At 40.3% G+C, this 24718-nt stretch overlaps 2 protein-coding genes across 4 annotated transcripts in view; both read left to right on the forward strand.

Moving 5' to 3' along the window:
• Window positions 1-1989: 1989 nt before the first annotated feature.
• Window positions 1990-4113, forward strand: LOC135711222 (uncharacterized). The gene is made up of 3 exons (XM_065234004.1): window positions 1990-2094; window positions 2181-2566; window positions 2623-4113. The coding sequence occupies exons 2-3, from the start codon at window positions 2202-2204 to the stop codon at window positions 4001-4003; spliced, it is 1746 nt and encodes a 581-aa protein (XP_065090076.1). The 5' UTR covers window positions 1990-2094; window positions 2181-2201; the 3' UTR covers window positions 4004-4113.
• A 2294-nt stretch (window positions 4114-6407) lies between these two features.
• Window positions 6408-24718, forward strand: part of Magi (magi) — a 61307-nt gene continuing 42996 nt past the window's right edge. For 2 of the 3 annotated variants that reach the window (XM_065234032.1, XM_065234035.1), the window contains exon 1: window positions 6408-6574. The gene's annotated coding sequence lies outside the window, so the exon portion shown is untranslated. Of the gene's footprint in view, window positions 6575-6621; window positions 6873-24718 lie in introns of those variants that run through there. The other variant, XM_065234034.1, reaches the window with a different exon arrangement.

Consider the following 24718-nt stretch of genomic DNA (forward strand, 5'->3'; position numbering starts at 1 on the left):
GAGTGAGCCAAAAATAATAATGATTTTCTTCGGGACCCAGTAGTCTTAGAGTTACCTCTATGGTCGAACGGAGCTTCCAGCGCTTGAACAACATTTAATAAATGGAAATGGTGGTAGCAAAATTCAAATTGCATTTTTCAAGCAGAACTACTTGTCAGAGTCCACCAACCCGTACACCCTGCCGGAAAATTGATCAGCTTCAAGGTCTACAGCGCCTCCAAGAACAATCGCTTCCCAGGCCACTATTCGAGCAGTGGTCGGATGGTATAGTTTTTGTTTGGTTGTTGACTTTCCGATTAAAACTCAAGCACCGCTTGTCGTGACCGGACCGAGATTTCCAGCGGCGGCCACGGCCACACGAATTAGCGATGCAGCTCACATGGCTGCGGCTGCTTCCAATGCTGCTGCTGCTGCTGCTGCTGTTCCTTCTGCTGGTCCGTCTCCTCTAAAATTCGTCAGAAAAGACGGACCAGCAGCAGCAGCATTGGATGCAGCCGCAGTATTGGAAGCAGCAGCAGCATTGGAAGCAGCCGCAGCCGTGAGAGCTGCATCGCTAGTCCGTGTAGCCATGGCCAGAAACATCGGTCAGGTCAAGATACCGCTGTCAGCTGTTATTCGTCTGGGAGGAAATGTGGATGCGACTGCCGTCACGGGTGTAACGAATTTGAGAATCCATGGCGAGACTTGGTGGAGATTGGAAGCAAGATTGGAAGCTATTTTTACTGTAAATTAAGTAATTTTTAACGTTAATTATTGGTAATCCATGATTACCGATAATTTAGGTATGTGAAATTTCTTCGATTATCGGTAATTTCTACCGATATCTAGGTATTCTTTGCCAACTTTTAGGTATGTGCATCTTAGCGTGGTGCTGGCTAAACTGAATTTATATAGTTGAAGATGCTAATTTCAAATAACAGACTGTAGTGGTAATTTTTATACGATTGATGGAGTAGATGAAAGCATAGAGTTGATAGTTCCGTTAGAGTACGGCAGTGTGAAGATTGTATATAGATATTAGAATAGCGAACTAGGACAACTTTTAAGGAAGGTACAAATCGGTTTTTTCATCTCTCTTTACCAAACTCCCCCTTTGGAGAGGGATGGTGAGGGGTGTCCCCCCCCCGCCACCACTGGCAAATTTGGTTGCCTGTAATTTACTGATTACCAATTCACGATATATTCCACTTAAAGTTGAGCGATAATACAAAACCATTAATGGACCTTACTGACTATTATAACCATTACCATTAATGTTCTCAAATCATAAGTAAAAACGTTCTTATATAGTTCTCTTTCTGAAAATGTATGGAGAAAACAAGGATTTGGAATGGTAATGGTTCTTAACAACCCATTATTTGTAAGGTCCAGTTCCAAAAAACCATAATACATAAGGTTGAAACTTTATCATTAAACGTTCATGTAAAGTTCCATAACCATTTCAGTTAAAGTTTAGCAGGGATTATAAACAATTTTCAACCATTTTAGGAAAGGTCAATTTATGGTTCGCGTTTATGCGGGAAGGCTTATTTCATGAATGGGAGACGAACCAGCCCAGGGCTGAAAGTCTCCTTAATAATGTATATAAAAATTATTTCATGAAAATAGTGATAAAATTTTCATTTGTACATTTTCAATAGTTTAATTAGAAAAAAAAAAATTGGAAAAATATTTATTTCAGCAGGTTCGTAATGTAATATCCTATCGATTGGCGTATTTGGATTTTAATTTCATCTATAAATGACAAAGCTACAAGCGTACAAAACCTAACACTCCTTCACCACACATATTTTTTTGATTTGCACCCCAGTATAGTCGACAAAGACGTAGTTCTACGTCAAAATTCATCTGTCAAATTTAAGTGAAAATTCACCTAAAATGGAACACAGCCTAAACATTAATTTATTTTGAAAAAAGCTTGATTTTCCAAACTTAGATTCAAGATCGCTCAATTCTACATCGAGCTTTCGCTTGGCGCGCCACGGACATCTTGATTTTGAAAAAATCTAAAAAATAACTTGTACTGTTTGTTGTTGTTGCTGGATAAACTAGATTCTTGTTGTTAATTGAAGCGTTATTATTCGTATCATTTATGTTAGTTTTATTAATATTATAGTTAAAGTTCTATTAATCGGTAAATACCTATTATATTGATAAATTAACTTTTTTTTTTAATCAAGCGCCACCAACGACGCACCACGATGCTTCATCCGGAACAGATCGCGCGGTTGGCAAGAAACCAGCTGGAAGATGATGCCAAATTTCAGGAGCACGTAAAGAATAACAATGAATGGCCTCTCATGAAGTATTACACGGAGGTGAAAGATAAAGCACCGCATGTTCTCGCTGCAGGCGTTGCAGCTTGTCGAGATTATATCCGCCAAAAAGGACCAACACTTGACGTCCCAGAATTGCTCAAGAACGACGAAAAAGCAGCACAAATTCGTCTGGCAGGCAATCGATTCTACAAGGAGAAGTCCTACTCGGAAGCGCTGAAAAAGTACAACGAGTGCATCTGTTGGGCCACAACCGGATCGGAACATCTGGCCATTGGTTTTGCCAATCGGTAAGCATTCTAGCAAGTTGAAGAGGAATGATTCAAAATAGGAATTGATTTTACAGGTCAGCCTTGCACTACGATACGGGAGAGTATGAACTGACACTGGTCAACATAATGCTCGCCAAGAAGAACAACTATCCGGAGCGCTTGATGCCAAAACTGCTAGCTCGGGAGGCGAGCTGTAGGGAGAGGATAGACAAGGGCCAATCGAGGCAATCTACGATGTGTACCAGATTTGAAATGACCATTGAAAAGAACCCAAAGATTCCTTGCATTGCTAAAGGGATTTCCATGAAGATGCTCCCTGGGTACGGAAGAAGCCTGGTGGCTGAGAAGAATTTCAAAACCGGAGATGTAATTCTGAATGAAAAAATGATAATGGCCTCCGTCAATAGCGGCAGTAAGTTCTTGAGCTGCAACTATTGCACATCCGATAGCTACCACGCTCTGATTCCCTGTCCACATTGTGTGTCGGTGATGTACTGCGACGAGGAGTGCCTGAAGAAGAGCTTGGAATCGAACCACCGTTTTGAGTGTGGAATTGTCGAAAAACTGAATCACATTTCGTACGGGCACAGCTACATTGGCCCGAGAATGTTGTTCTTTGGATTGACCCTGTTTCGAGATGACGTTCAGGAAATGATGGATTTCTGTGCAAAACAAGAAAAACTTATTACTGATCCCTTTACATTGGACTGCACCGAGGATGATCCAATGCGTGATTTCAAAACCTTCCACAGAACGAAGGTTCTCCCAATCGTGCTTGGAATGGATTACGTTATTCGATACCAAGCCGCTCTGTACTACACGGTTTTCATTAAACACCCACCGGTCAAGACACTATTCAACAGCGAAGCACGACGGCATTTCATGCTCCAGTGTCTACATGACTACATGAGAACGGCCTTTGTTTTGACCACCTTTCAGACGAACGATGTGTCCTACCAACTGCATACCTTCGCCTCGCTGTGTAATCATTCATGTATCCCGAATGCGCTGGCCCTGTCCGCCTTCGGCCATCTGAAATTGGTCGTCCTCTGTCCCATACGCAAGAACCAACAAATCACAATCTCCTACGGTCCTCTGTTCAGCGAAAATACTGACGGCGTGCGAGCACGGACGCTTGAAACGATGGAAATCACATGCCTTTGTGATGCTTGCAATCTGTCCAAGCGTGAGGCATGGATGGCCAGTTATAGGAAGCCTCTGAACATCCCTCAGAACCACTTGACGATGCTGTCTACGGTGATCAACAATCGGGACACCAACAGTGCGGCGAAGTTGAACGCTCTACAGCAGTTTATCCAGCGCTATGGGAGCGTCTGTCCACAGCAGGATCTGGATCAGGCCGTGCAGCTGTTCCGTGAGATACTGTCGGCCCTGTTCAAAGGGGAAGCTCACGTCAGGTACCGTCAGATCGCAATGCGCGGGGCGTCAACATGAGTTTCCTGGTGGGAACATTTGGAGCAGGCCTCGTCCATTATGATGATGCCCCTGGATTTGTGCGCGGGATAATTAGTATTTGAGAAAACTATGCTAAGAGAACAAAAAGACTTAATTTTTTTTTGCCAGAATAAATCATTATTATGTAGGTTTCGTGAAGTCCAATGCCTTTTAATTATTCAGTATAGTATTACAGGAAAACTTCGTTGCACAAATTCAATTCGCTCGGCCCCATTATTGTAGTTCGGGCTCCAGACTGCAGAGCAGTATTCCAACGAAGATCGTACGAGGGAGCAATAGAGTGATTTCAAGCACTAAACATCTGTGAAGTTCTTAGTAATCTTGAAGACAAAGCCAAGAGTTCTGGACACTTTGTCGACTACATACGATATATGGTGTGAGTATGTCAGCTGTGAGTCCAGAAAAAACGCCTGGGTCTTTCACGCAATGCACCCGTTCGATAGTCGTGCATAGTATAGTATAGTTTGTAGTTGAAAAAATTGGTTGTTTCTTGCGTGAAAAAGTAGCGATTGTACACTTGAGTATTTTATTTAAGGTATTTTGGTTTTAACGTTTACACATTAACGTATTTGTATGTATTTTTTTAAATGTGTATTTACAATTCAGCTGATTAATGAAGTTGATCGCCCCTCGCATGCTGTCTACTGTCAAACGCTGCTGTTGGTATAGGCCTTGTCACTGGCCTGGGTATAACCATAGAGGTAACTCTAAAGGCTCTGATGCTAAACCAAACATCGGAGAGATTGTAAATTTCGCCAAAGCACTCGACGCGGATCGAAGTGAAATGGAAGCTATTTATCGCATTGGTGAGGAAAGGGGAGTATTCATCAAGTTCAAATCAGAGGAAGCGATGCTCCATGCTCTGACGTTCAATTCGGAGGATTTAATCTTCCATTATGCGAATGGAACGACGGCAAAGGTACGCATGTCGCATGCTGGTGAACACACAGAGAAATGATTTTTAAATTCAAATGGATATATTTTTGGCTCAGGGCCTAATATATTTTTGGTATTGATTCAAATATATTATTCGGTTAATTCAAAGAAAAGTATTTTTGAATCAATAATTGTAGAGTCAATAATCTGTTTGTTGGTTCTAAAAACCATTTTGTTGATTCAAAAATATGTTTCGTTGAAATAGTGATACAATATGTTTGAATCAATAACAAAATACATTAGGCCCTGAAACAAAAATCCATTTTTCTGCGTGAATACATTCAATATGTGCGTGTGTATGACTTGCCACCAGAGGTACCCGACAACGAGCTGGATAAAGTGCTGGGGAAATATGGAAAAATTAAACGCATCATCCGGGAGAAATTTCCATCTGATCTGTGTTTTGAGGTATATACAGGGATACGCGGTATATATATGGATGTGAAGAAGGAAATCCCACGTCATTACATTTCTTCAATCGCAAAGGAAATATATTTTATGATGGCAACAAAGATAAATGTTTTCTGTGCAAGGCGGACGGACACCGGAAGCTTTCCTGTCCCATGCGGAAGGCTGGGAAGGAAGCGGAGAAGCAACCTAAGGAAAAAGGAAAGCAGCAAAGTGAAAGAAAACAAAACAGCAGCAGTACGTATGCTGGTGTAGTGGTGGAAGGTGCGTCGCTAGTCATTAGCGACCAGGAAACGGACACGAGGTTGGAGATGCTGAATGAAAATAACGAAATGGACGTGACGACCCCGACGACCGAAGAGAGTAGCGGAGAGCATGCAACGGGAAACGACGTTCAGAAGCAGCAGCAGCGATCACGATTCGGGTTCAATGAAAATGAGGAACAAATTCGGGAAAGAAAGAAGTTGCGTGCACGGGAGAAGATCGCTTTGTCGCCGCTTCGATCGCCACCCAGAAAAATCCTATGATAAAATGCATTTTTATATATATTTTTTTGTTTTTTGAGTACCAAAATTGGTATTTTATGTACTCGGCTCCGCTAAGTTATTTTTATAACATTTGAGCCTTCCAAATAGACGAAATGAAAAAAAACCGTCAAGTTTACGTCAACGCAACGCAAACCGATCTAATGTGGGTGGCCCTTAAGACTAGTAGGTCCCGAAGAAACGTGCTCAACTTTTTGGCTCAGCTCTGATACTATCTTCGGTCCCAAGCTAATCGATGGATGGTAAATCGATCTACCTAAATTTGCGTTATTGGGGTTATTGATTATTAGCGTGCTTGGAGCTGCCGGCTACTTACCCTACCGAACTCCGACAAATTAAAATCTCACGTTTCCTCTCTCATTCCGGAGAATAACATTCTCCCGTTCACCAACACCAATGCACTTCCGAACGGTTTCTGGCCGCTGTTCTCTCTCCGGCTTGAACTACCTTCTTCTCGGTTGGATTTGCTGCTGTCGTCAAAATTGAGTTTTTGTTTGAAAATGGAAGACGTCTGAATCTGTTGCTCAATTTGTTTTCGTTGCTTTTCGGTGGTAAAATCGTTCGAAACCAACCAAAACCGGTACCAAATCGTGCGTGAATGTATCCGCGAGTGTTTTTGTAGTGTTGCAGTGAAAATTTGGCCGGATTTCGTGTCGAAAAAGTGAGTTTCCAGTGACACGATCGCAGTTTAGTTTTAGTTTTTTTTTATTGCTCCGCAGTCCACCGTGGCGGCTATAATAGTTGGTTCTCTTTCTCTCCCATCGAACCGTCCGCCGTCGCAGAAAGCAACAGCAACAAACCGTCGTCTCGTCGCTGCGGCAGCAGCAGCAGGCACCTTGCGTGCCTTCAATTCACTTCCACCCGCACGTCGCCACCAGCACCAGCCACGTCCTGTTGTTATATTGTGGTCGCCACTAATAGCCACTGGCGGCCGTGTGTTGGTGTAGAGAGCCCAAAAGGTTTGAGGTTTTTCTGTCTTTCGGTCGGTTCAAAACATTCAACAGTGAGTTGCGTGATAGGGATGCTCCCGAAGTTAAATTTAAATAAATAAAACATTTTGTTTGGAGAGGTAAATTCAGTAATATGTACTTATTTTTAATTTACTGTTAAACTGGCAAAAAAATCTTTCTTCAAAATCAATGTTCAGGGATAAAATTGTAATTATTGCAATGTTATCATTGCCCATTGATTTTGAAGGAAGATTTTTTTTTTCAATTTAACCTTCCTAGGCTCTGAACCATTTGGTGGATTATTTTAACTTTTGGTTAAAATTTGACAGATGGAAAGTTATCGATTAACCCTGCTATCCGAGCATGGTTATTTCTGACAGACAAGAAGTTAAATTTTGACAACCGTGGCTCGAAAACCGGTTGAGCGACAGCACAGGGATTTTCGAACATAGAAAATAACTTTCGAAATGTCACTTTTAACCACGAGTTAAATTTAACTCGGCAAATGGTTCACAGCCCTAGTGCATTGGCTGGAAACAGCATTAGGAGGGTTAAAAGTACTGATGTGCAAGAACGTCGTAATCATGTTGAATATTTAAAAAATTAAAGGGTTATGTCCTAGACACAACCGCAGTATGACGTAGAACTTCGCAAAATTGATGTACAGCTGTGTTCGATAAAATAGCAGCGCATGCCGATTTTCATACGAAATGGTCAACTTTGATCAATTCTAGACTAACATTTGAAAGGGGCGGAAGAGCCAAAATGTAAACAAACCTTTTTGGTTGATCTACTAGAATAAATCATCTGAACTCCAGGACGATTTGGAGAACCTAGAACATCTGGAATACTTGCAAATAGGTCGAGCATGATCCACATAGACACTGTGAATCTGTTTGGAAGTATTTCGATTCTACAGACATTGTACCAGTCTCGGTTGATCTTGTAGAACAAATTAACTGATCTCCTGGACAATTTGGAGTACGTACCCCCGCGTAAAAAGCGACTCCAGTGTATAAAAAAAACATGCAAATATCTCACATGACCATTGGACAGACCCTAAGGAATATCCGTGTAAATCCGGAACCGTTAATCCGACGTGCCCATCAAGTATGGCTTATGAAACTCTGATAATTTCTCGGTTATGGTTTGATTCGGAAAAATTGAGAACACTAGAGCCACGTGAACAACACAATTTAGGACAACAAAATAAATCAGGGACGCAAAGGTTAATTTTCAAGATAATTTGCATTTCAAATGAAAATGCATTAGTTTTTAAAAATCATGTTTCAGAAAATCGAGGCCGCTCTTCTTTTAAGCGTTTATTTAGAAATATTGTATTTTTTTTATTATATAGATTTTAAACTTGAGGGTTCATTCGCCCATTCGAACTATTTGACGATATTTCCAAATATGTCTAATTTATATACCAATGTCCTAGCTTTTTTACTTCGTGATCTGGAGAGTTGTCCAAGCCCAAGAGGTAAGTCACTCAGCACATTGTGCCGAAATTAGATTCGGCACATCCATCGGCACACCTTTGGCATACCTTCGGTACAATCTCTTAGGCATTGGATTGTTGTAAATAAAATGGGAGCACTGCTGGACAACTGTCATTGAAGTTGTTCACAACATCACGTGCTGTTTGACTGTATATTCCGGAACATCCTCTAATTGAATATACCAGAGGAACTCAGACCAGCAGTTCACTTATAGATATAAATACGAAATGTAGATTCTAGAGTGGGCTCAAGAGAAAGAGGCAGTTCATCAGACCCCATTAGTACCCTTAATTCACCAACATTTCGCACACCCGCCACTTCCCACGCTATTCTCAATCCGATTTATCCTTGCGATTTCAAACCAAAACATTCAAGATGTCAGAAATACCGGGTTGCCGGGATGGGTATTTTACAAACAATCGCAGCTTGCTCTGTGACCGACACAATCGGCACACTGACAAAAAAGATGACCCAAGATTAGTGTGCGGAGTGACCTACCCCTTGTCCAAGCCTAAGATGTCGAAAAATGGCCTAGGAAAATTGTCAAGCTAAAAATCTTTGAAGTCCGGTTGATTTTATATTTGTTCAAACATCGAAGAAAAAATCATTTCGCTGTTCGCAATCTTGAGTCCTTTTGCTAAATCCATTAAATTTGTAATACATTAAATGCAAAGAGTACACAGAAAAAAAAAGTTGTTGAATATTACATCCAAACTGCTGCAACCAGGTCAATCCATCGATTGTGTAATATAACGTTGTACGATGTACATCGATTTTGCGAACAAAATTACATCCATTGATGTAATATTGTATCTGCTTTTTGCTATTACATCATTATTTCATACATCAGCTTGAATAACATTGATCGATATTACATTTTTTTTTCTGTGTAGAGATGGGGCCACTAGCCTCAAATTGAAGTGATTTGTATGGGGAGAGTGGAATTGTCAACTCCCTGTCCTTAACATTTCGTGAATTGACGGCGGGCTCTTCTCCCCAGTCATTGGAACATTCCCTCGTATGATGGCATGTTCTACATCGGGTTGTAGGATTTTATCATTGGAAGGAGATTCTCCTGAAACCCGCAATTTGTGTTGAAATTTGTTGTTGTTTATACTTACATATCGGTTTCTCCAGGACTGAATCAATAGATTCGACGATTTTAACGAATTGTCCTCATAGTCCAGCTGCTCCAAACTGCATCTAAACTCTGAATAAATTGATCTTCCGACACAGTTAGCAGACACAAAATGTCGATTCCTCCGGCTGAAATTATGAAAATAGTAACAGGTGTAGCTAGCTACACATAATTACTAATGTAAATAAATCAAATTACCATCCAATATTTGCAGTAAGCTGCTGGGAAACTTTAAATCTTCAAGGAGCTCTTCCATCAGCTTCCTCGTTGACACCATATTGATTTTTGTTTGCATACCTGATATTTCACGTAAATCGGACGAGAAGATTTTTCAGAGTGTAGAGTTCAACCAAAATATAAAAGCCTATTATACTGCCCTGTGCCAACCTGGTCTATACAAGGTGTGGAATTGATGGCCTGTACGTATTGGTGCAGTTCGTTTTTCACTCGGCTTTCAGTCGGCTTCGCACGATTTACTTCTTTCGACGCTCAAACACGCTCGTAGTTACGTCATAACGTTTGTTTCAATCAGCGTTTGCATTGGAAATCGAATATGAATTATAGAATTTCTGTATGAAGCCAAAATTTATGAATGTTTTTCTACTGAATGTTGAGATAATGTATTGATTATTTTATTAGCACACTGTATACCATGAAAAAGCAGCCTGCTTGTGAGTTTTTGCCCGTTTCCATGTAAGGAGTTCCTATAATAATACAAAACGCCTGCTGATATTTTCCGTAAACTTTACAAAAGCATACAAGCAAGCGCAATCATCATGCAAACATATCTAGAATTTGCTGTACTTCATATTTCACAAATTTTCTTTCGACTGCTATGACGTCGTGGTCATCCTCTGCCGCAATGTTTACCTTTTTCCCACTACCAACACATACGTGAGGGCTAGATCTCCACACCTTGTATAGACCAGGTTGGCTCTGTGCGGCATAACAGTCCCATTAGCATTTTTGCTATACATTGGAAATCAATTATACATTGGAATAGATCGTCAAGTACCATCACATTTGCGATTTCGTGGAGCGTTGGAGACGGTGGGTTTATGGCCGGCATCGTTGGCTCATGCCGTGACAGAATAGCGTCATGAGTATGCGATGAGGATTACTGAGCTTCCCCTCTCTGATGAACCATTGCATAAGAGAACCAAAGTTCTAGCCTGAAGTGATAGTATCACACTTGTTACTCCTTTATTTGAAAGCCGCGTTGTAGTACGCTTACGTATAGGCACTGACGTTGGGTGCGATACTGGCGGGTTTTGCCGCAAATCACTCTTATTATTTATTTTTCCGCAGATAGATTTATTTGGGTTTTGCAAGGGAATTATACTATTGAAATATTTCAGAAAGTGCCCAACAGTGCTCCTTCCACTTGCGTGACAAGCTTTCGTTGTTGTTTTCATTGATGTATTACTCAGGGAACAATGTTAAACACCATTTTGTACATGGTATTGCAACTAATCTTATATGTGCTTCATTTTGATTTGGGATAAGTGTTTGAACTATGGCTCGGGGTTTCAACTGTGGCGTGCTTCTATTGTGACATAACCATTCGTATTTTTGTGGTGCGACATAGTGGAAACGTGTGAGCGTAGTTGAAGCATATAACTTATGTAATTTAAAAATTCAGCTAGGAAACTAACTTCAAAGTGAAGCATTTTAGTTACTTGAAGGTGTCACCTGGGACGAACTAATATATATATATTAAATATAGGTCAAAGTCAAAAACAACTTTTAAGCACGTTAAATTTTAGATTACATTCACAAGTGCAGGTACTTAATAAAGCATGGTAGGTAGATTAGAGATTTCAATTATTTATTAAATTAGACTAGAGATATCATAATCATCAAACGAACTTAAATAAGAAAATTTAGACAGCCTAGTAGCATTAAGTGGATTAACAGAAGAGTTAGGATGCAGAGGGTCCACTTAGGGAGGCAACTGGCAACTAGCCTTTTCATGTATTGTTTGTTTATTTTGATTATTCCTTTAAAATATCAATTTGGTATATATGTGAAAGGATGAATCAGTGGGAGATGGATTTTCGGTTTCTTTACATTTAACATCACTGTGTCATTTCCTCAAAACCCCTCAATAACCGGTCTCTCCAATCCCTTCCTTTTCCCATGGCGTTCAAGTGGTCCGCATAGACTATTCAGCCATTACCCGTCCTTTTTTTTTAACTCTTTATTTGTTCCAAATCCAAAATAAATTACATTTCATTTTAACCTAGGTGCTCCAGTTACTGCAGTAACGTACCAGCCTTAATTGTTATGATATATATCTAAGTGTTTTTACATTGTTCATGTCTTGGCAATTCAGTATTTTAAACAGGTTTTTTAACCTGCATGTCAGTATAACAATTGATATCTTAAAACTAAAAACTAAAACTAAATCTTATCTAAGTATAAAGGGAATTAATCGTTGCAATTGAGGATTGCAACGATTTTTGCCTGAAATTATTAATTATTTTGTTGGACATTTGTGCTAAAGTCTCAACATTTGAAATTCTATGTACTTCGGTTGTACTGTACCAGGGAGGCAACTTCAAAATCATTTTCAGAATTTTGTTCTGAATCCTTTGAAGTGCTTTTTTCCTGGTAGTGCAACAACTAGACCATATTGGCACAGCGTAAAGCATGGCCGGTCTAAAAACTTGTTTAAATATTAGAAGTTTATTCGTCAGGCAAAGTTTGGATTTCCTGTTAATAAGAGGATACAAACATTTTATATATTTGTTACATTTGGCTTGAATGCCCTCAATGTGATCTTTAAAAGTTAATTTTTGGTCAAGTATTAATCCAAGATATTTCACTTGGTTTGACCAGGAAATTGGAACTCCGTTCATAGTGACTATGTGGCTACTACTAGGTTTCAAAAACGAAGCTCTAGGCTTGTGTGGAAATATTATAAGTTGAGTTTTGGAAGCGTTGGGAGAAATCTTCCATTTTTGTAGATAAGAAGAGAAAATATCTAAACTTTTCTGCAGTCTACTGCAAAAAAAAAGGAAGACTTCTTCCTTTAGCGGAAATGCCTGTGTCATCAGCGAACAAAGATTTGTGGCAACCCTGAGGCAAATCAGGGAGGTCCGAAGTGAAAATGTTATACAATATAGGCCCAAGAATGCTACCCTGAGGAACTCCTGCTCTAACAGGTAGTCGATTAGATTTGGAATTTTGATAATTTACCTGCAGTGTTCTGTCAGTTAAATAATTTTGAACTAATTTCATAATATAAAGTGGGAAATTAAACTTTTTCAATTTAGCAATCAAACCTTCATGCCAAACACTGTCGAACGCTTTTTCTATGTCTAGAAGAGCAACTCCAGTTGAGTGGCCTTCCGATTTGTTTGAACGAATTAAATTGGTAACTCTTAAGAGTTGATGAGTAGTTGAATGCCCATGGCGAAATCCCAGCTGCTCATCTGCAAAAATTGAGTTCGTATTGATGTGAAGCATCATTCTATTCAAAATTATCTTTTCAAACAGTTTACTTATTGAAGAAAGCAAACTTATTGGACGGTAGCTAGAAGCTTCAGCTGGATTTTTATCCGGCTTCAAAATTGGAACAACTTTTGCATTTTTCCATTTATCAGGAAAGTATGCCAAATGGAAACATCTGTTAAATAATTTTACCAAGAAAGACAAGGTACTCTCTGGGAGTTTTTTATGAGGATATAGAAAATTCCATCATCACCTGGAGCTTTCATATTTTGAAATTTTTTAGTTATAGACCTTACTTCGTCCAAATCAGTCCCCCAGGAATCATCAAAAATATTTTCCCGAGAGAAAATATTCAGAAAATCCCGAGCAACCTGATTCTCAATAGGACTAGTAAGACCCAAACTGAAATTATGGGAACTCTCGAATTGCTTAGCAAGTTTCTGAGCTTTTTCCAAATTTGTGATCAAAATTTTACCACTTTCTTTAGGCTTTTGAGGTTTTTTCAAAATTTTTGTGAGTTTCCAAAAGGGTTTGGAACTCGGGTCTAATTTAGAAATATTATTTTCAAAAGTTTTGGTCCTCAGGGCAGAGAATCGCTTTTTAATTTGTTTTTGCAAATCCCGCCAGATAACTTTCATGGCAGGATCGCGTGTTCTTTGATATTGTCTCCTACGGACATTTTTAAGACGGATCAAGAGCTGAAGATCATCGTCGTTTATAATTGAATCGAATTTAACCTCGCATTTTGGTACTGAGGCAGCTCTTGCTTCAACTATAGAAGTAGTCAGAGATTCAAGAGCATAATTCATTTCATCTTTGGTTTGCAAAGGAATGTTTGGATCGAAGTTATATTCCATAAATGTTCGATACTGCTCCCAATCAGCTCTATGGTAATTGAAAGTAGAGCTGTTGGGATTACAAATTATTTCTTGGGATATTTCAAAAGTTACTGGAAGGTGATCAGAACCGAAGTCAGCATGGGTAACCAATTGGCTACAAAGTTGACATGAATCAGTTAAGACCAAATCAATAGTGGAGGGATTTCTTGCAGAAGAAAAGCATGTTGGGCTGTTTGGATATTGAATAGTGTAATAACCTGCAGAACAATCATCAAACAGAATATTACCATTGGAATTGCTTTGAGCATTATTCCATGAGCGGTGTTTTGCATTAAAATCACCAATAATGAAGAATTTAGACCTATGACGGGTAAGTTTCTGGAGGTCACCCTTGAGAAAATTCTTTTGCTGGCCTACGCATTGGAATGGCAAATAGCCAGCTATAAACGTAAGTTGTCCAAATTTTGTTTCAACAGAAACTCCCAAAGTTTCAAAAACTTTGGTTTCAAATGAAGAAAGAATTTTATGTTTGATTCGTCTATGAATAATGATGGCAACGCCACCACAGGGTCCATCAAGACGATCATTTCTATAAATCAAGTAATTTGCGTCCTTCTTAACCTTATGGTCAGGTTTAAGGAACGTTTCAGTTATAACGGCAATATGCACGTTATGAACTCTCAAAAAGTTAAATAGCTCGTCTTCATTATCTTTAAGAGATCGAGCATTCCAATTTACAATATTTAATGCTTTAAAATCCATTACTGAATTTTAAAGTCATGACAATATTATTTGCAAATTTTACTCCAGTTTGAATAGCATCAAACATGGAGTTAGATTTAAGCATATCAGAAATCATGTCAATTAATGAATTCTGTAAAAATTCCATTTTGGGGGCAGTAATGCTTCCTAAGTCAAAATTGTCAAAATTTCCGTTAGAACGGTGGTTAGTATTTTGATTTCTACCCGTTGCAATAGCAGCATAGGTAGCTCCATTAACTCGCTGAACATTGTTAGCAGCGAGGGGAGTAGGTACAGATGAAACATTTGAAGCAGGGGAGATATTTGTACCTACGGGTACGAATGTAGAATTTGTTCCTCGCTGACCGTTGTTAACAGCAGAGGAATTTGTACCTGGTCGGAAACGTGGAGCGTTTCCTACCTGACGGTTAGAACGAGATTGTAGGATCGCTTTGCGAGTCTTACATTCCCAAAAATTGGATTTGTGGTTTTCACCACAATTTGAACATTTAAATTTCTTAGGATCTTCCTTCACAGGACAGTCGTCCTTTGCGTGAGAGGAATCACCACAATTCATGCATTTAGCTGGCATGTAGCAATTTTTAGTTCCGTGACCCCATCCCTGGCACTTACGGCACTGGGTGAAGTTTTGGAAATTTCCTCCAGTCTTCCTGAAGTGCTCTCACTTCACTCGGACATGGAGCATAAGGCTAGCTTTTTCTAAGGCCTTAAGGTTGTTTAGTTCACTAGATTTGAAGTGAACTAAATAAAAATCATTAGAAATCCCGTTGCGCGAATCGTCAGGACGGGATTTCATTTTCATTTTGATTACTTGGAGTGGCACAACTCCAAGTAATTTTGCCAGTTCATCTTTGATCTGATCCAGGGATTCACCACTGGGCAGTCCTTTCATGACAACCTTGAACACACGTTCAGTTTTGGTGTCGTAAGTAAAAAATTTGTGCTTCTTCTCAGTAAGATACTTGAGAAGACATTTAAATCCGTCCAAGGTTTCAGCCAATACACGGCATTCACCCCGACGTCCAATTTGTAGTGAAAACTTAACTTTCACGAAATTCAAAAGTTCCATGCGAAGAGCATGGAAATCGGTAGTGGTTATCACAATAGGGGGAATCTTTTCCTTCTTGGCATTAAGCCGGGAAAGTTTACTAGAATTTTTCTTGGATGATGGATCATTCTCATCATCCGTGAGCAAATCAAATTGATTACTCAAATTAATTTCATCAGAAGGGGGGTCAAGAGTTTGCCCCTTTCTTTTGCGTTTAGGCGCCATGGCGGCAGTAAATTTTTATCCAAATCGACTTCCAAGCAGATTACTATAAGAATCTGAAGGATCGAAGAGGAATTTTCCAAATCGATATCCAAGAAGGATTACCTCGGGTAGGGTCCAAACAAGGATCGAAGAGGAATAAGAGTTGAACAAGGTAGAAAATTTTTACAGGTTGAGCACTGAAAAGTGCTGTTTAAATTTGTTGTAGCTTTAGGTAGTAGTAACACTTCCTTCAGCAAAAAGCAAATAGATCCGCACGGCAAGAGAGCACGATGCGGACTGAACCGTCCTTTATCTTCGGCTTTGGATTAACTTGCGCTCCCATTGCCCCACCAAACGCTGCAAAATGAAAATGAAATGAAAGTACCATCACTTTACGATGTACACGAAAATTTTCCTATTTTGCTCAGAATATTGTCGCTAGACTTGAAAACCGAAATGTCCAACTCGCGACAATCGATTTTACTCTCGTTATGTACGTTAAACATAACGTCGCATCTAGTGCGCTGTATTCGTCAAATGATGCGCTATAGTTCGCACTAGATGCGACATTATCTTTAACGTACACAACAAGAGTAAAATCGATTGTCGCGAGTTGGTCATTTCGGTTTTCAAGTCTAGCTACAATATGTCGCGAAAAATACCAAAACTCAAGAACAACATGTGAAAAAGGCATACAAGCTTTTTGTAAACAAACCTTCTAATGCTCTTCTCTCGCTACCCATATGACACCAACGCAAACCATCAACATTCGCAGGTAGGGGAAGCATTCCCCTTCCCGATGATATGGTTGATTTGCATGGGCGACCCTCGGTTGGAGAGAAAAGGGCCTACAAAGGTTTGTTTACAAAAAGCTTGTATGCCCTTTTCACATGTGGCTGTTGAACTGTGTTGTCCCATCCATAAGAGCCCATGAAGACAAAAATCTTCAACATCGTTTTTCTCCGCTTGCTGTTTTAACTAGAAATACTCAGAGGGAGACATGGGCGGAGAAAACAAAATACAATTCGGCAGCAAGGATTTGTAGCTAAATTATCTTGCAACCCTTGCTAAAACTTAGCATTTCACATGACTTTTACTTTTGATTCGATTTGCATGCAAATTAATAATTGATTGCATCGCAATGTTTTGCACATTTTTTGGTGCCATTAATTAACCAACTAAGATCAATTAATCAATAGAGTTAGAATATTGCTTTTGATTCCAAAAACTAGTTGAATTTGAGAAGTACACAAAACATAAAGGCGATTGAATTTCTGTTCGATTGCAATACTCTCAAATTTAATCTCGGAAAAATTCTAATTGGAAAGGTCGTTTGGCTCAGATTTTGACAGTTCATTTGGCTCAAAACATTCTCTCCGCCCATCTCTCCTTCTAGTATTATTTTCTTAACCACAGGACTGCAACGCTTGTCATCTGCGAACAACTCGAGTGAAGCCAAATTTCTCTGGTGCTCTGGTGCTAATTTGACAGCTCCTCCTTTTCCTCTATGATTAAGCTTGGTACATGTCGCGCCGCGTTGCGGAAAATAGATAGAATAGATTACGTTTTTCGGAAAGCATTATTCACGCAAATGGATCAATGAAAATGCTGAGGTTTTGACAGAACTATGCTGTGGCTACCACAGTATTTTACATTTGATCGTCCATAGGCGCCAAAAGCATGTTGTGGTGAGTTCAAAACTTGACCATCTAAATTGATCAATTGGGCTCGTCAGTTCGAAAACAACTAAATCATTTTTCAATTACCCATTGCGGGAAAGTAAGAATGGTTTTGCCGCATTTAATGTTACATGTTTGGAGCTTGCTGTTTTAACGAAAGGGCAGTATACTGCCAGTAATCACAAGTCAGTCAATTCAATTCAAAATTTATCAATTTTGAGTTAGCATCATTATTCAGTTTATCTTTCTATGTTTTTTTAGATATGCTATTGAAAAAAGGTGGTTTGTTCAAGAAAAATGAAAAAAAAAACAATACCAAGTCAAATTGTCCCACAGCGAAAAGTAACCGCAACTCAGTCCAATTAGAAAAAATTGGATTCCATTAAATAAGTTTTACTATAAAACCACGTCACAGATATGTTTTTAGGATTGCATCTATAGAATTAAAAATTTTAGACAATACATCGCATCATGAGATTTGTCTCAAGACAGATTTTTTCCACGTTCCCTAGGGTATCTAGAACATGCCCGGATGTGGCCAATATAGTTCGTACGATACTCAGTTTGACCGCCAATGGATATGGCTTTGAATTCTCATGCGATTTGATGTATCGTTTAATAGATTTTGATTTAAAAAGGATTAACAACTTCCCCGGGAATACCCGGAACATGTCCGGGTGTGGCCAACATGGTGCTGGTCACTCATCATGACTCTTATTGATCTTATTTTTGAATTCTCATGTGAAATGATTTATCGCATGGTGGGTTTGGCACGTTTGGCTCTGGCCTGATGACTCACCAGAATACGATCCGGCCATTACTCTGGAACCAGCGGAACAAATCAAGAAACATACAATAACGTTCTATGCGACCATGGTATCTTTCTACTATTCAATACTGTGCTAAACTAATGCAGCATCGTCATGGAATTGTGACTGACTTGCGGTTATTTTTCTCATTGACGTTAAATGCAATCGCAAGTCAGTCCCACTCAGATTTTGGCCAAAAAATAAAAATTTCACGAAATTTTATCCAATATTTTTTGGTAAATATAGATGCATTCTATCACATTGTACCTTTATTTTTAAATTTATCCCTCTAAATAGGTGTCATATTAGAAAACTTGTAAAATCTTTGAACGCTGTTTTCTCATTTCTAGGTTTTTACAGTATAATAGTTGGAAAGCTCTTGTAAAAAAAGTAGCAGTGACTTCAAATCTATTAGCTGATGCTGCCTTTGATTAATAAGCAGAAGAATCAAAGAAAACCGCGTTGAATGGACTCAATTCCTTCAAAACCATTATTGTAGACAGTAAAACTGGAGATCAAATTGAAATTCCTGTTATGATGTAACTTATTCTGAATACTCCAGTTGATCTCATTTCAACGGTTAGCACCGCAGCTGCTAAATCAAACGGACACTAATCCTGCATTCAATTAAATCAATTTGATTTCTGATTTTGCATTCATAATATTTAACTGAATACGGGCCTGGCGTAAATGGTTAGCATCCATGCTTCTCACGCTGAAATACTTGAGCTCAAATCTCACCCCGGACACGTCACGAGTGACCTACCTCGAACCTCGGAGCAAGAAAATGTCTGACGAGGATCTTCGGAACGCCATCCTGCAGCTAACGAATCTCATCACGAGGCAGCAGCAGCAGATTAAAAACCTGGAAAATCGGGGAAGTCCGACTGCTGGCAGTGAGAAGATTATTGAGTCCTTGGCAAGCGGGATCCAGGATTTCCAGTACGATCCGGACGGAGGAGTTTTCTTCGATGGCTGGTATGCGAGGTACGAGGATGTCTTTACAAAGGACGGCCAATCCCTGGATGACGCCGCTCGTGTGAGATTGCTTCTTCGCAAGTTAAGTACGTCAACACCATTCTTCCCAAGCATCCCCGGGACTTCACCCTGGACGAAACCGTCACGAAACTGAAGAAACTGTTCGGTCGACAGAAGTCGGTTTTTCATTCCCGTTACCAGTGCCTCCAGTATGCAAAAAGTGACGCGGATGACTTCACATCGTATGCTGCCATGGTGAACAAACACTGTGAAGCGTTTCAGCTGTCCAAGCTCACACCGGACCAATTCAAAGCTCTCCGTTTCGTCTGTGGACTCTAATCGCCTCGGGATGCGGACATACGAGCTAGGTTGATCTCGAAATTGGAAGCCGACGAAACCGCAGTCAACGAATTGGGAGAAGCCACCAGCAAGGTAACCCTGGAGAACCTCGTGGAAGAATGCCATCGCGTGGCCAATCTCAAGCAGGACACATTGATGGTGGAGAACAAAGAAGCACGCAACGTCAACATTGTTTCTCGTAACCAGAATAATCCTGCCTCAAAAAAGAACCAAAAAGTGCCGAAGACGCCATGTTGGAAGTGTGGCGACCAGCACTATGTTCGTGAGTGTCCGTTCGCTTCGAACACCTGTTCCAGATGCAAGCAACAAGGACACAAGGAAGGTTATTGCAACAGCAACAAGAATGCGCCGTCGAAACCGTTCAAACAGGCCAAATCCAAAGAGAACGTGAAGACAAAAAGCAAGCGGTAGTTCATCCCGGTCGAGCTCAATGGTGTAGCAGTCAAACTTCAACACGACTCGGCGTCCGACATCACCATAATCTCAGAAGAAACATGGATCAGCATCGGACAGCCACCCACTCAACCGACGGAACAATCTACAGTTACAGCTTCTGGTGGCAATCTCAACCTTCTCGCTGAGTTCCAGACCGAGATCACCATCAAGAATGTTATCAAGACGCAAGACTGGTCGCATTTTCATCTCAAGCAGCGCTGAACTCAACGTTCTAGGAATCGAGACTATGGATCTGTTCGATTTGTGGTCTGTGCCGATAAGCAGCTTGGTCAACGTCGTACACCAACGTTCTGATCAGTTCACCAATCAACTCAAGCAACAGTTTCCGGAAGTTTTTCGAAGCACGCTGGGTAGATGCACAGAAGCGCAAGTGAAGTTGTACCTCAAGCCTGACGCACGTCCTGCATATTGCCCGGAACGACCAGTAGCGTACGCTGCACTCGCCAAGGTGGACGCAGAACTTGAGAGGCTCCAGCCAAACCGAAACATACCGCAGTCGACGTCTCCAGCAGAAGCATTCCTCGGAAGACCAGTGCGCACCACTTTGGACCTACTGAAGAAACACAAACAAAACGAACAGTTCAATTGGCGGCATGGAGCAGTCAAGCGCGAGTTTGAAGAAGATGACTTGGTCTACGTTGAACAGCATCGCAGAAACGTCCTGGATTCCTGGTCGAGTCATCGAACGGAAAGGTTCCGTCAACTATATCGTTGCACTGGACATGAACGGGAGACCGAAGCTGGTGAGCTCGTCACACTTCTGATGATCCAGAGCAAGCGACGCATCAACTACCATGCGAAATCCTGCTTGATAAAATTCAAGATGAAGCTGTACCGTTGGATCCAGAAGTGCCATTCAATCACGATGTCCCTATTCCTGTTGGTTCCGTATCACTCGAAGCTGATGGTCAAGTGGCAAGTACGTCTGGCGAAAACCCTTTTTCGGCAATCGATCATGAACCTGCTGCTCAAGATGGAGAACTTCAGTCCGCACAAAAGCCCGTGTCATCTGAAGCAGTTGGAGACTTTATTCGACGTTCTGTACGAGAATCAAGAATGCCAAGATGGCTTTCTTCCTATGACATTTTATAAAAGGGGGAGATGTAGTAGGCCTTGCCTGACTGTCATAAGTTAGAGATTGATTCTTTATCCGACCACCAACCAAGATAGACGTAATAAATAGTAGCTCTTAACAACAGCTTGTTTTACTTGTTGGCCTTGGTTACGGATATAACTCTTTTACACCAAAATTTCAGAATAAACCATTAAAACAGAGTAATCCTTTACCAAATAAATTTCTTGCTCTGTTTGCGGCATAATTTGCTGCAACTTGTTGAATGAAAAATGCTCTAATTTGCGTTTGTGAAAAATCCTCATTCTGATGTAAACAAATGGTTTGGCTGACGTTTCCTCTCGAATGCTTGGCGCACTCTACATTGGTAGTGCATTAAAAATGCCTATTATCTTGAGCCTATCTGGAGATTTCGATTCCTTTGAAAATCTTTTAACTTTATTCAAAACAGCAGAAATTTTGCTAAATTTTATTTAGAAACCCTTGGGAGTATTGTAAAGAATTTCTTTCTAATTATCAGTAAATTTTTTGCAATTAGTTTTGTTGGAGTTCTGTGATGAATCTTTCGCACTGGGGTTGAAATTAGTGCCAGAACACCCTTAGAACTCGGTTCCTTGTTGAATTCTGATCATAATTCTCTTGGAATACTTCTTAAAATTCATCTGTCATTTTCCTCACGATCCCCATACAAATCTCATCAGAATCAGGTAGGAATTTTCCGCAAAGTTTTGTTTTTCAAAACTCCTTTTTAAATCTTCTAAAATTACCTAACAATTTAATTTAGAACATGCACTCTTCTCCACAGAAATCCCTCCAAATTCATCTAAAAATTTCTAAGGATTTCATGTTCAAATAATTCTGGTGTTCTGCTCAGAACTTCTCATTCAAAAGCTGTGTGGGAATCCTTCTCAATATTTGTTTGAAATCAACACTTTGAATTCTTTCAAATTTTACTAAAAACTTCAGGGTTTGTCCACTAGATTCTATAGATTGTTCTGTTATTTGTTATAACCCTTAAAATGAAGGGGCATTCTCATCTGTGATCTTAAATTTTTTTTTCAAAATCTCACATTTTAATTATTTTTTTCCAAATCTTGCATCACGAAGGTTGTTATTAATCACAGATTTTGAAAAAAAGTTCTAGTTTCAGACTCTACACAAATTTAAAAGCCCCACAATCTAGGGAATCTTCTTAAATCACATTTATCCCTTCAGTAAATTCCTTTCAGCAAGTTCTTAAAAATACGTTCAATTTCGTTTTTTTTTTGTTGAATATTAACAACCGGGAATTTTTTAAGATTTAAACCGGGAAATTCAAAATGAAAATGCACTGGCCACCCTGGACCTAAAATGTATTAAACAAAACAAATAAACAATAACTGTTAAACGATCCATGCTTTGATTAAAAAAACTCTTGACTGCATAATGAAAGCACTATATGATATCAGACTTAAGCTTGGTTTAGACTAGGCAAGTCAAATGATCAACTCAGTTGAATTCAATTGGCTTGAAAAGTTGAGTCTGGTTCAACTTTTTTCAATTCAAGTGAGTTGATCAAGTCAGTTGAATGGCATGGTTTACACGTTCGATTAGCGTTCAAGTCAGTCGAATTCAACTGACTTGATCAATTGACTTGCCCTGTCTAAACCCAGCTTTATGTCGCAACAGTTGAACTCCAAATTGGTTTTCGTTATGATAGGAACTGCAAACATTAATACCGATTTGCTTTCATTTTGTTAACCGACTTTTCTCGGGTAAGGTTGGGCAAGATGGGTAATCTATTCGTCAAAATCAACAGGCTCAATGCAGCCCCAAAGCATGCCATCATTGGAGTTGCATTGAGCCTGTAGATTTTGAAAAACAAGTACTAGCTGACCCACCTTACCTAACCTACTAACTTCAAGCAAGGTCGTGGAAGTTCTGAGAAGTTTTTGAAGATTTCAGTTGTGCTGCGAAATTCCGGATGTTTTCTAGAACAATCAGAAATATTCGATGAATTCAAGGGTCCCTGATATATTCCATCAATATTTAAAAAACTGTTTAGAAGACACGTAAAGTGTAATCAAAAGTAGGTACCTAGCCAAATACATCCTAGAGTATCATCTATATGAATAACATTCTGCCTCTACCCTCATCAAGCTCAATAATGCTGCCCAGAAATGATGATCACCAACAAGATTGATTGAGATATCTCACCATATGGCATCGAAGGTTTAGGAAGGAAATGGCTGAAACCTGAAACCGAAAGTAAGGAAACATCATATTTGTCGACAAGTTTAATCTGTACCCAGCTGGTCCGCCCGACACTGCTGATCGAGCAACTAGTGCTAATGGATCATCCCTTCCACTTGCAGTAGGAAAAAAAAGACCAACTTTTCCGAAAAACGAAAATTAGAGAGCACACGCTTACCTTCGGAACCGAAGGCCCAACTGCTAAATACCACATGAACCGCATGAACGCCATCACCCATCAGGGAAGGATCGAACAGCAAGCCGTGGCGTGTAGTGCGCGCTTCTCGCATTACAACCGCTGAACTGAACAACTGCTGCTCTGTTTGTGGTGGCCGTGAGTTTACACTTACACACAAGGCCGAATCACCACCACCACCAGGCCGCTTTCCACGGACGGATCCATCAGATCGCTCTTTCCATACCATACCAAGGCATACCTACCTACATTCTGAATCCAACCCGAGCGATGAAGAAAACACACATCATCATCACAACATAACAGAATCAAGCGAAATGTCCAAAACCGCTCTCCCATAATCATCATCATCATCGTCGAGCGGGGATGGAATCTGTCGTTTGCCTGCTTTTGCGAGATCACTTACCAGATACCTACGTGTCAAGCCGCTGCCGCTCGGTACTTCACAGCTAGTGGAGGAAGACACGCGGTGAAGGGGGAGTTACGGATTATTAATTTTTCTTCCCGAGGCGGATTCCATCATCACCCGGGTTGATATCTTGGGAATCGTCGTCGTCGTCGTCGTCGCTGTTGCCGTCATAATCGGAGCACGAACGAGCGACCATGTAACGGCGGACAGGTGGAAGAGAGCGCTTGATGATGACGACGACGACGACGAAGGGATCCATGTATGAGTGCCAAGAGCTCCGAAAGGAATGAGCAAATTGTGACAACAAGTGGGAAGCAAAGGGTCTTTGAAGTAGGTTTCAGCTAGGTATGTGCTCGTTGCTCCGGCCCGAGAAGAACGCTAGGAACGTTCAATAACGGACGAACACGGGAATAGAGACACGCAGCGAGCCAAATGTGTTTATTATGCAATTTTATGCTGCGCTCTTGTGTTCCTATCTACCCACTTGATTCCCATGTTCATGCTGAGAAGAACATTGTTTCCCTCGCCCGGATGGATCGAAGTGGATTGTGTGACTGGCTTACTGACTAAACACGGTATGCTCCACCTACCCTGTACAGTAAATATTGGACGCACGCAGTGGGTCAAAAATAGGTTCGGTTTCAATCAGTGTTTTTTTTTTCGACGGTCCCAGCGTGGTGGATTTTCTGCTAAGCCGTTGTTTGCTCTCCAAAGA

Source organism: Ochlerotatus camptorhynchus, unplaced genomic scaffold (assembly GCF_037179485.1).
Source record: "Ochlerotatus camptorhynchus isolate MF236.1 unplaced genomic scaffold, CSIRO-AGI_Acam_v1.1 ptg000428l, whole genome shotgun sequence".
Lineage (NCBI taxonomy): Eukaryota > Metazoa > Arthropoda > Insecta > Diptera > Culicidae > Ochlerotatus > Ochlerotatus camptorhynchus.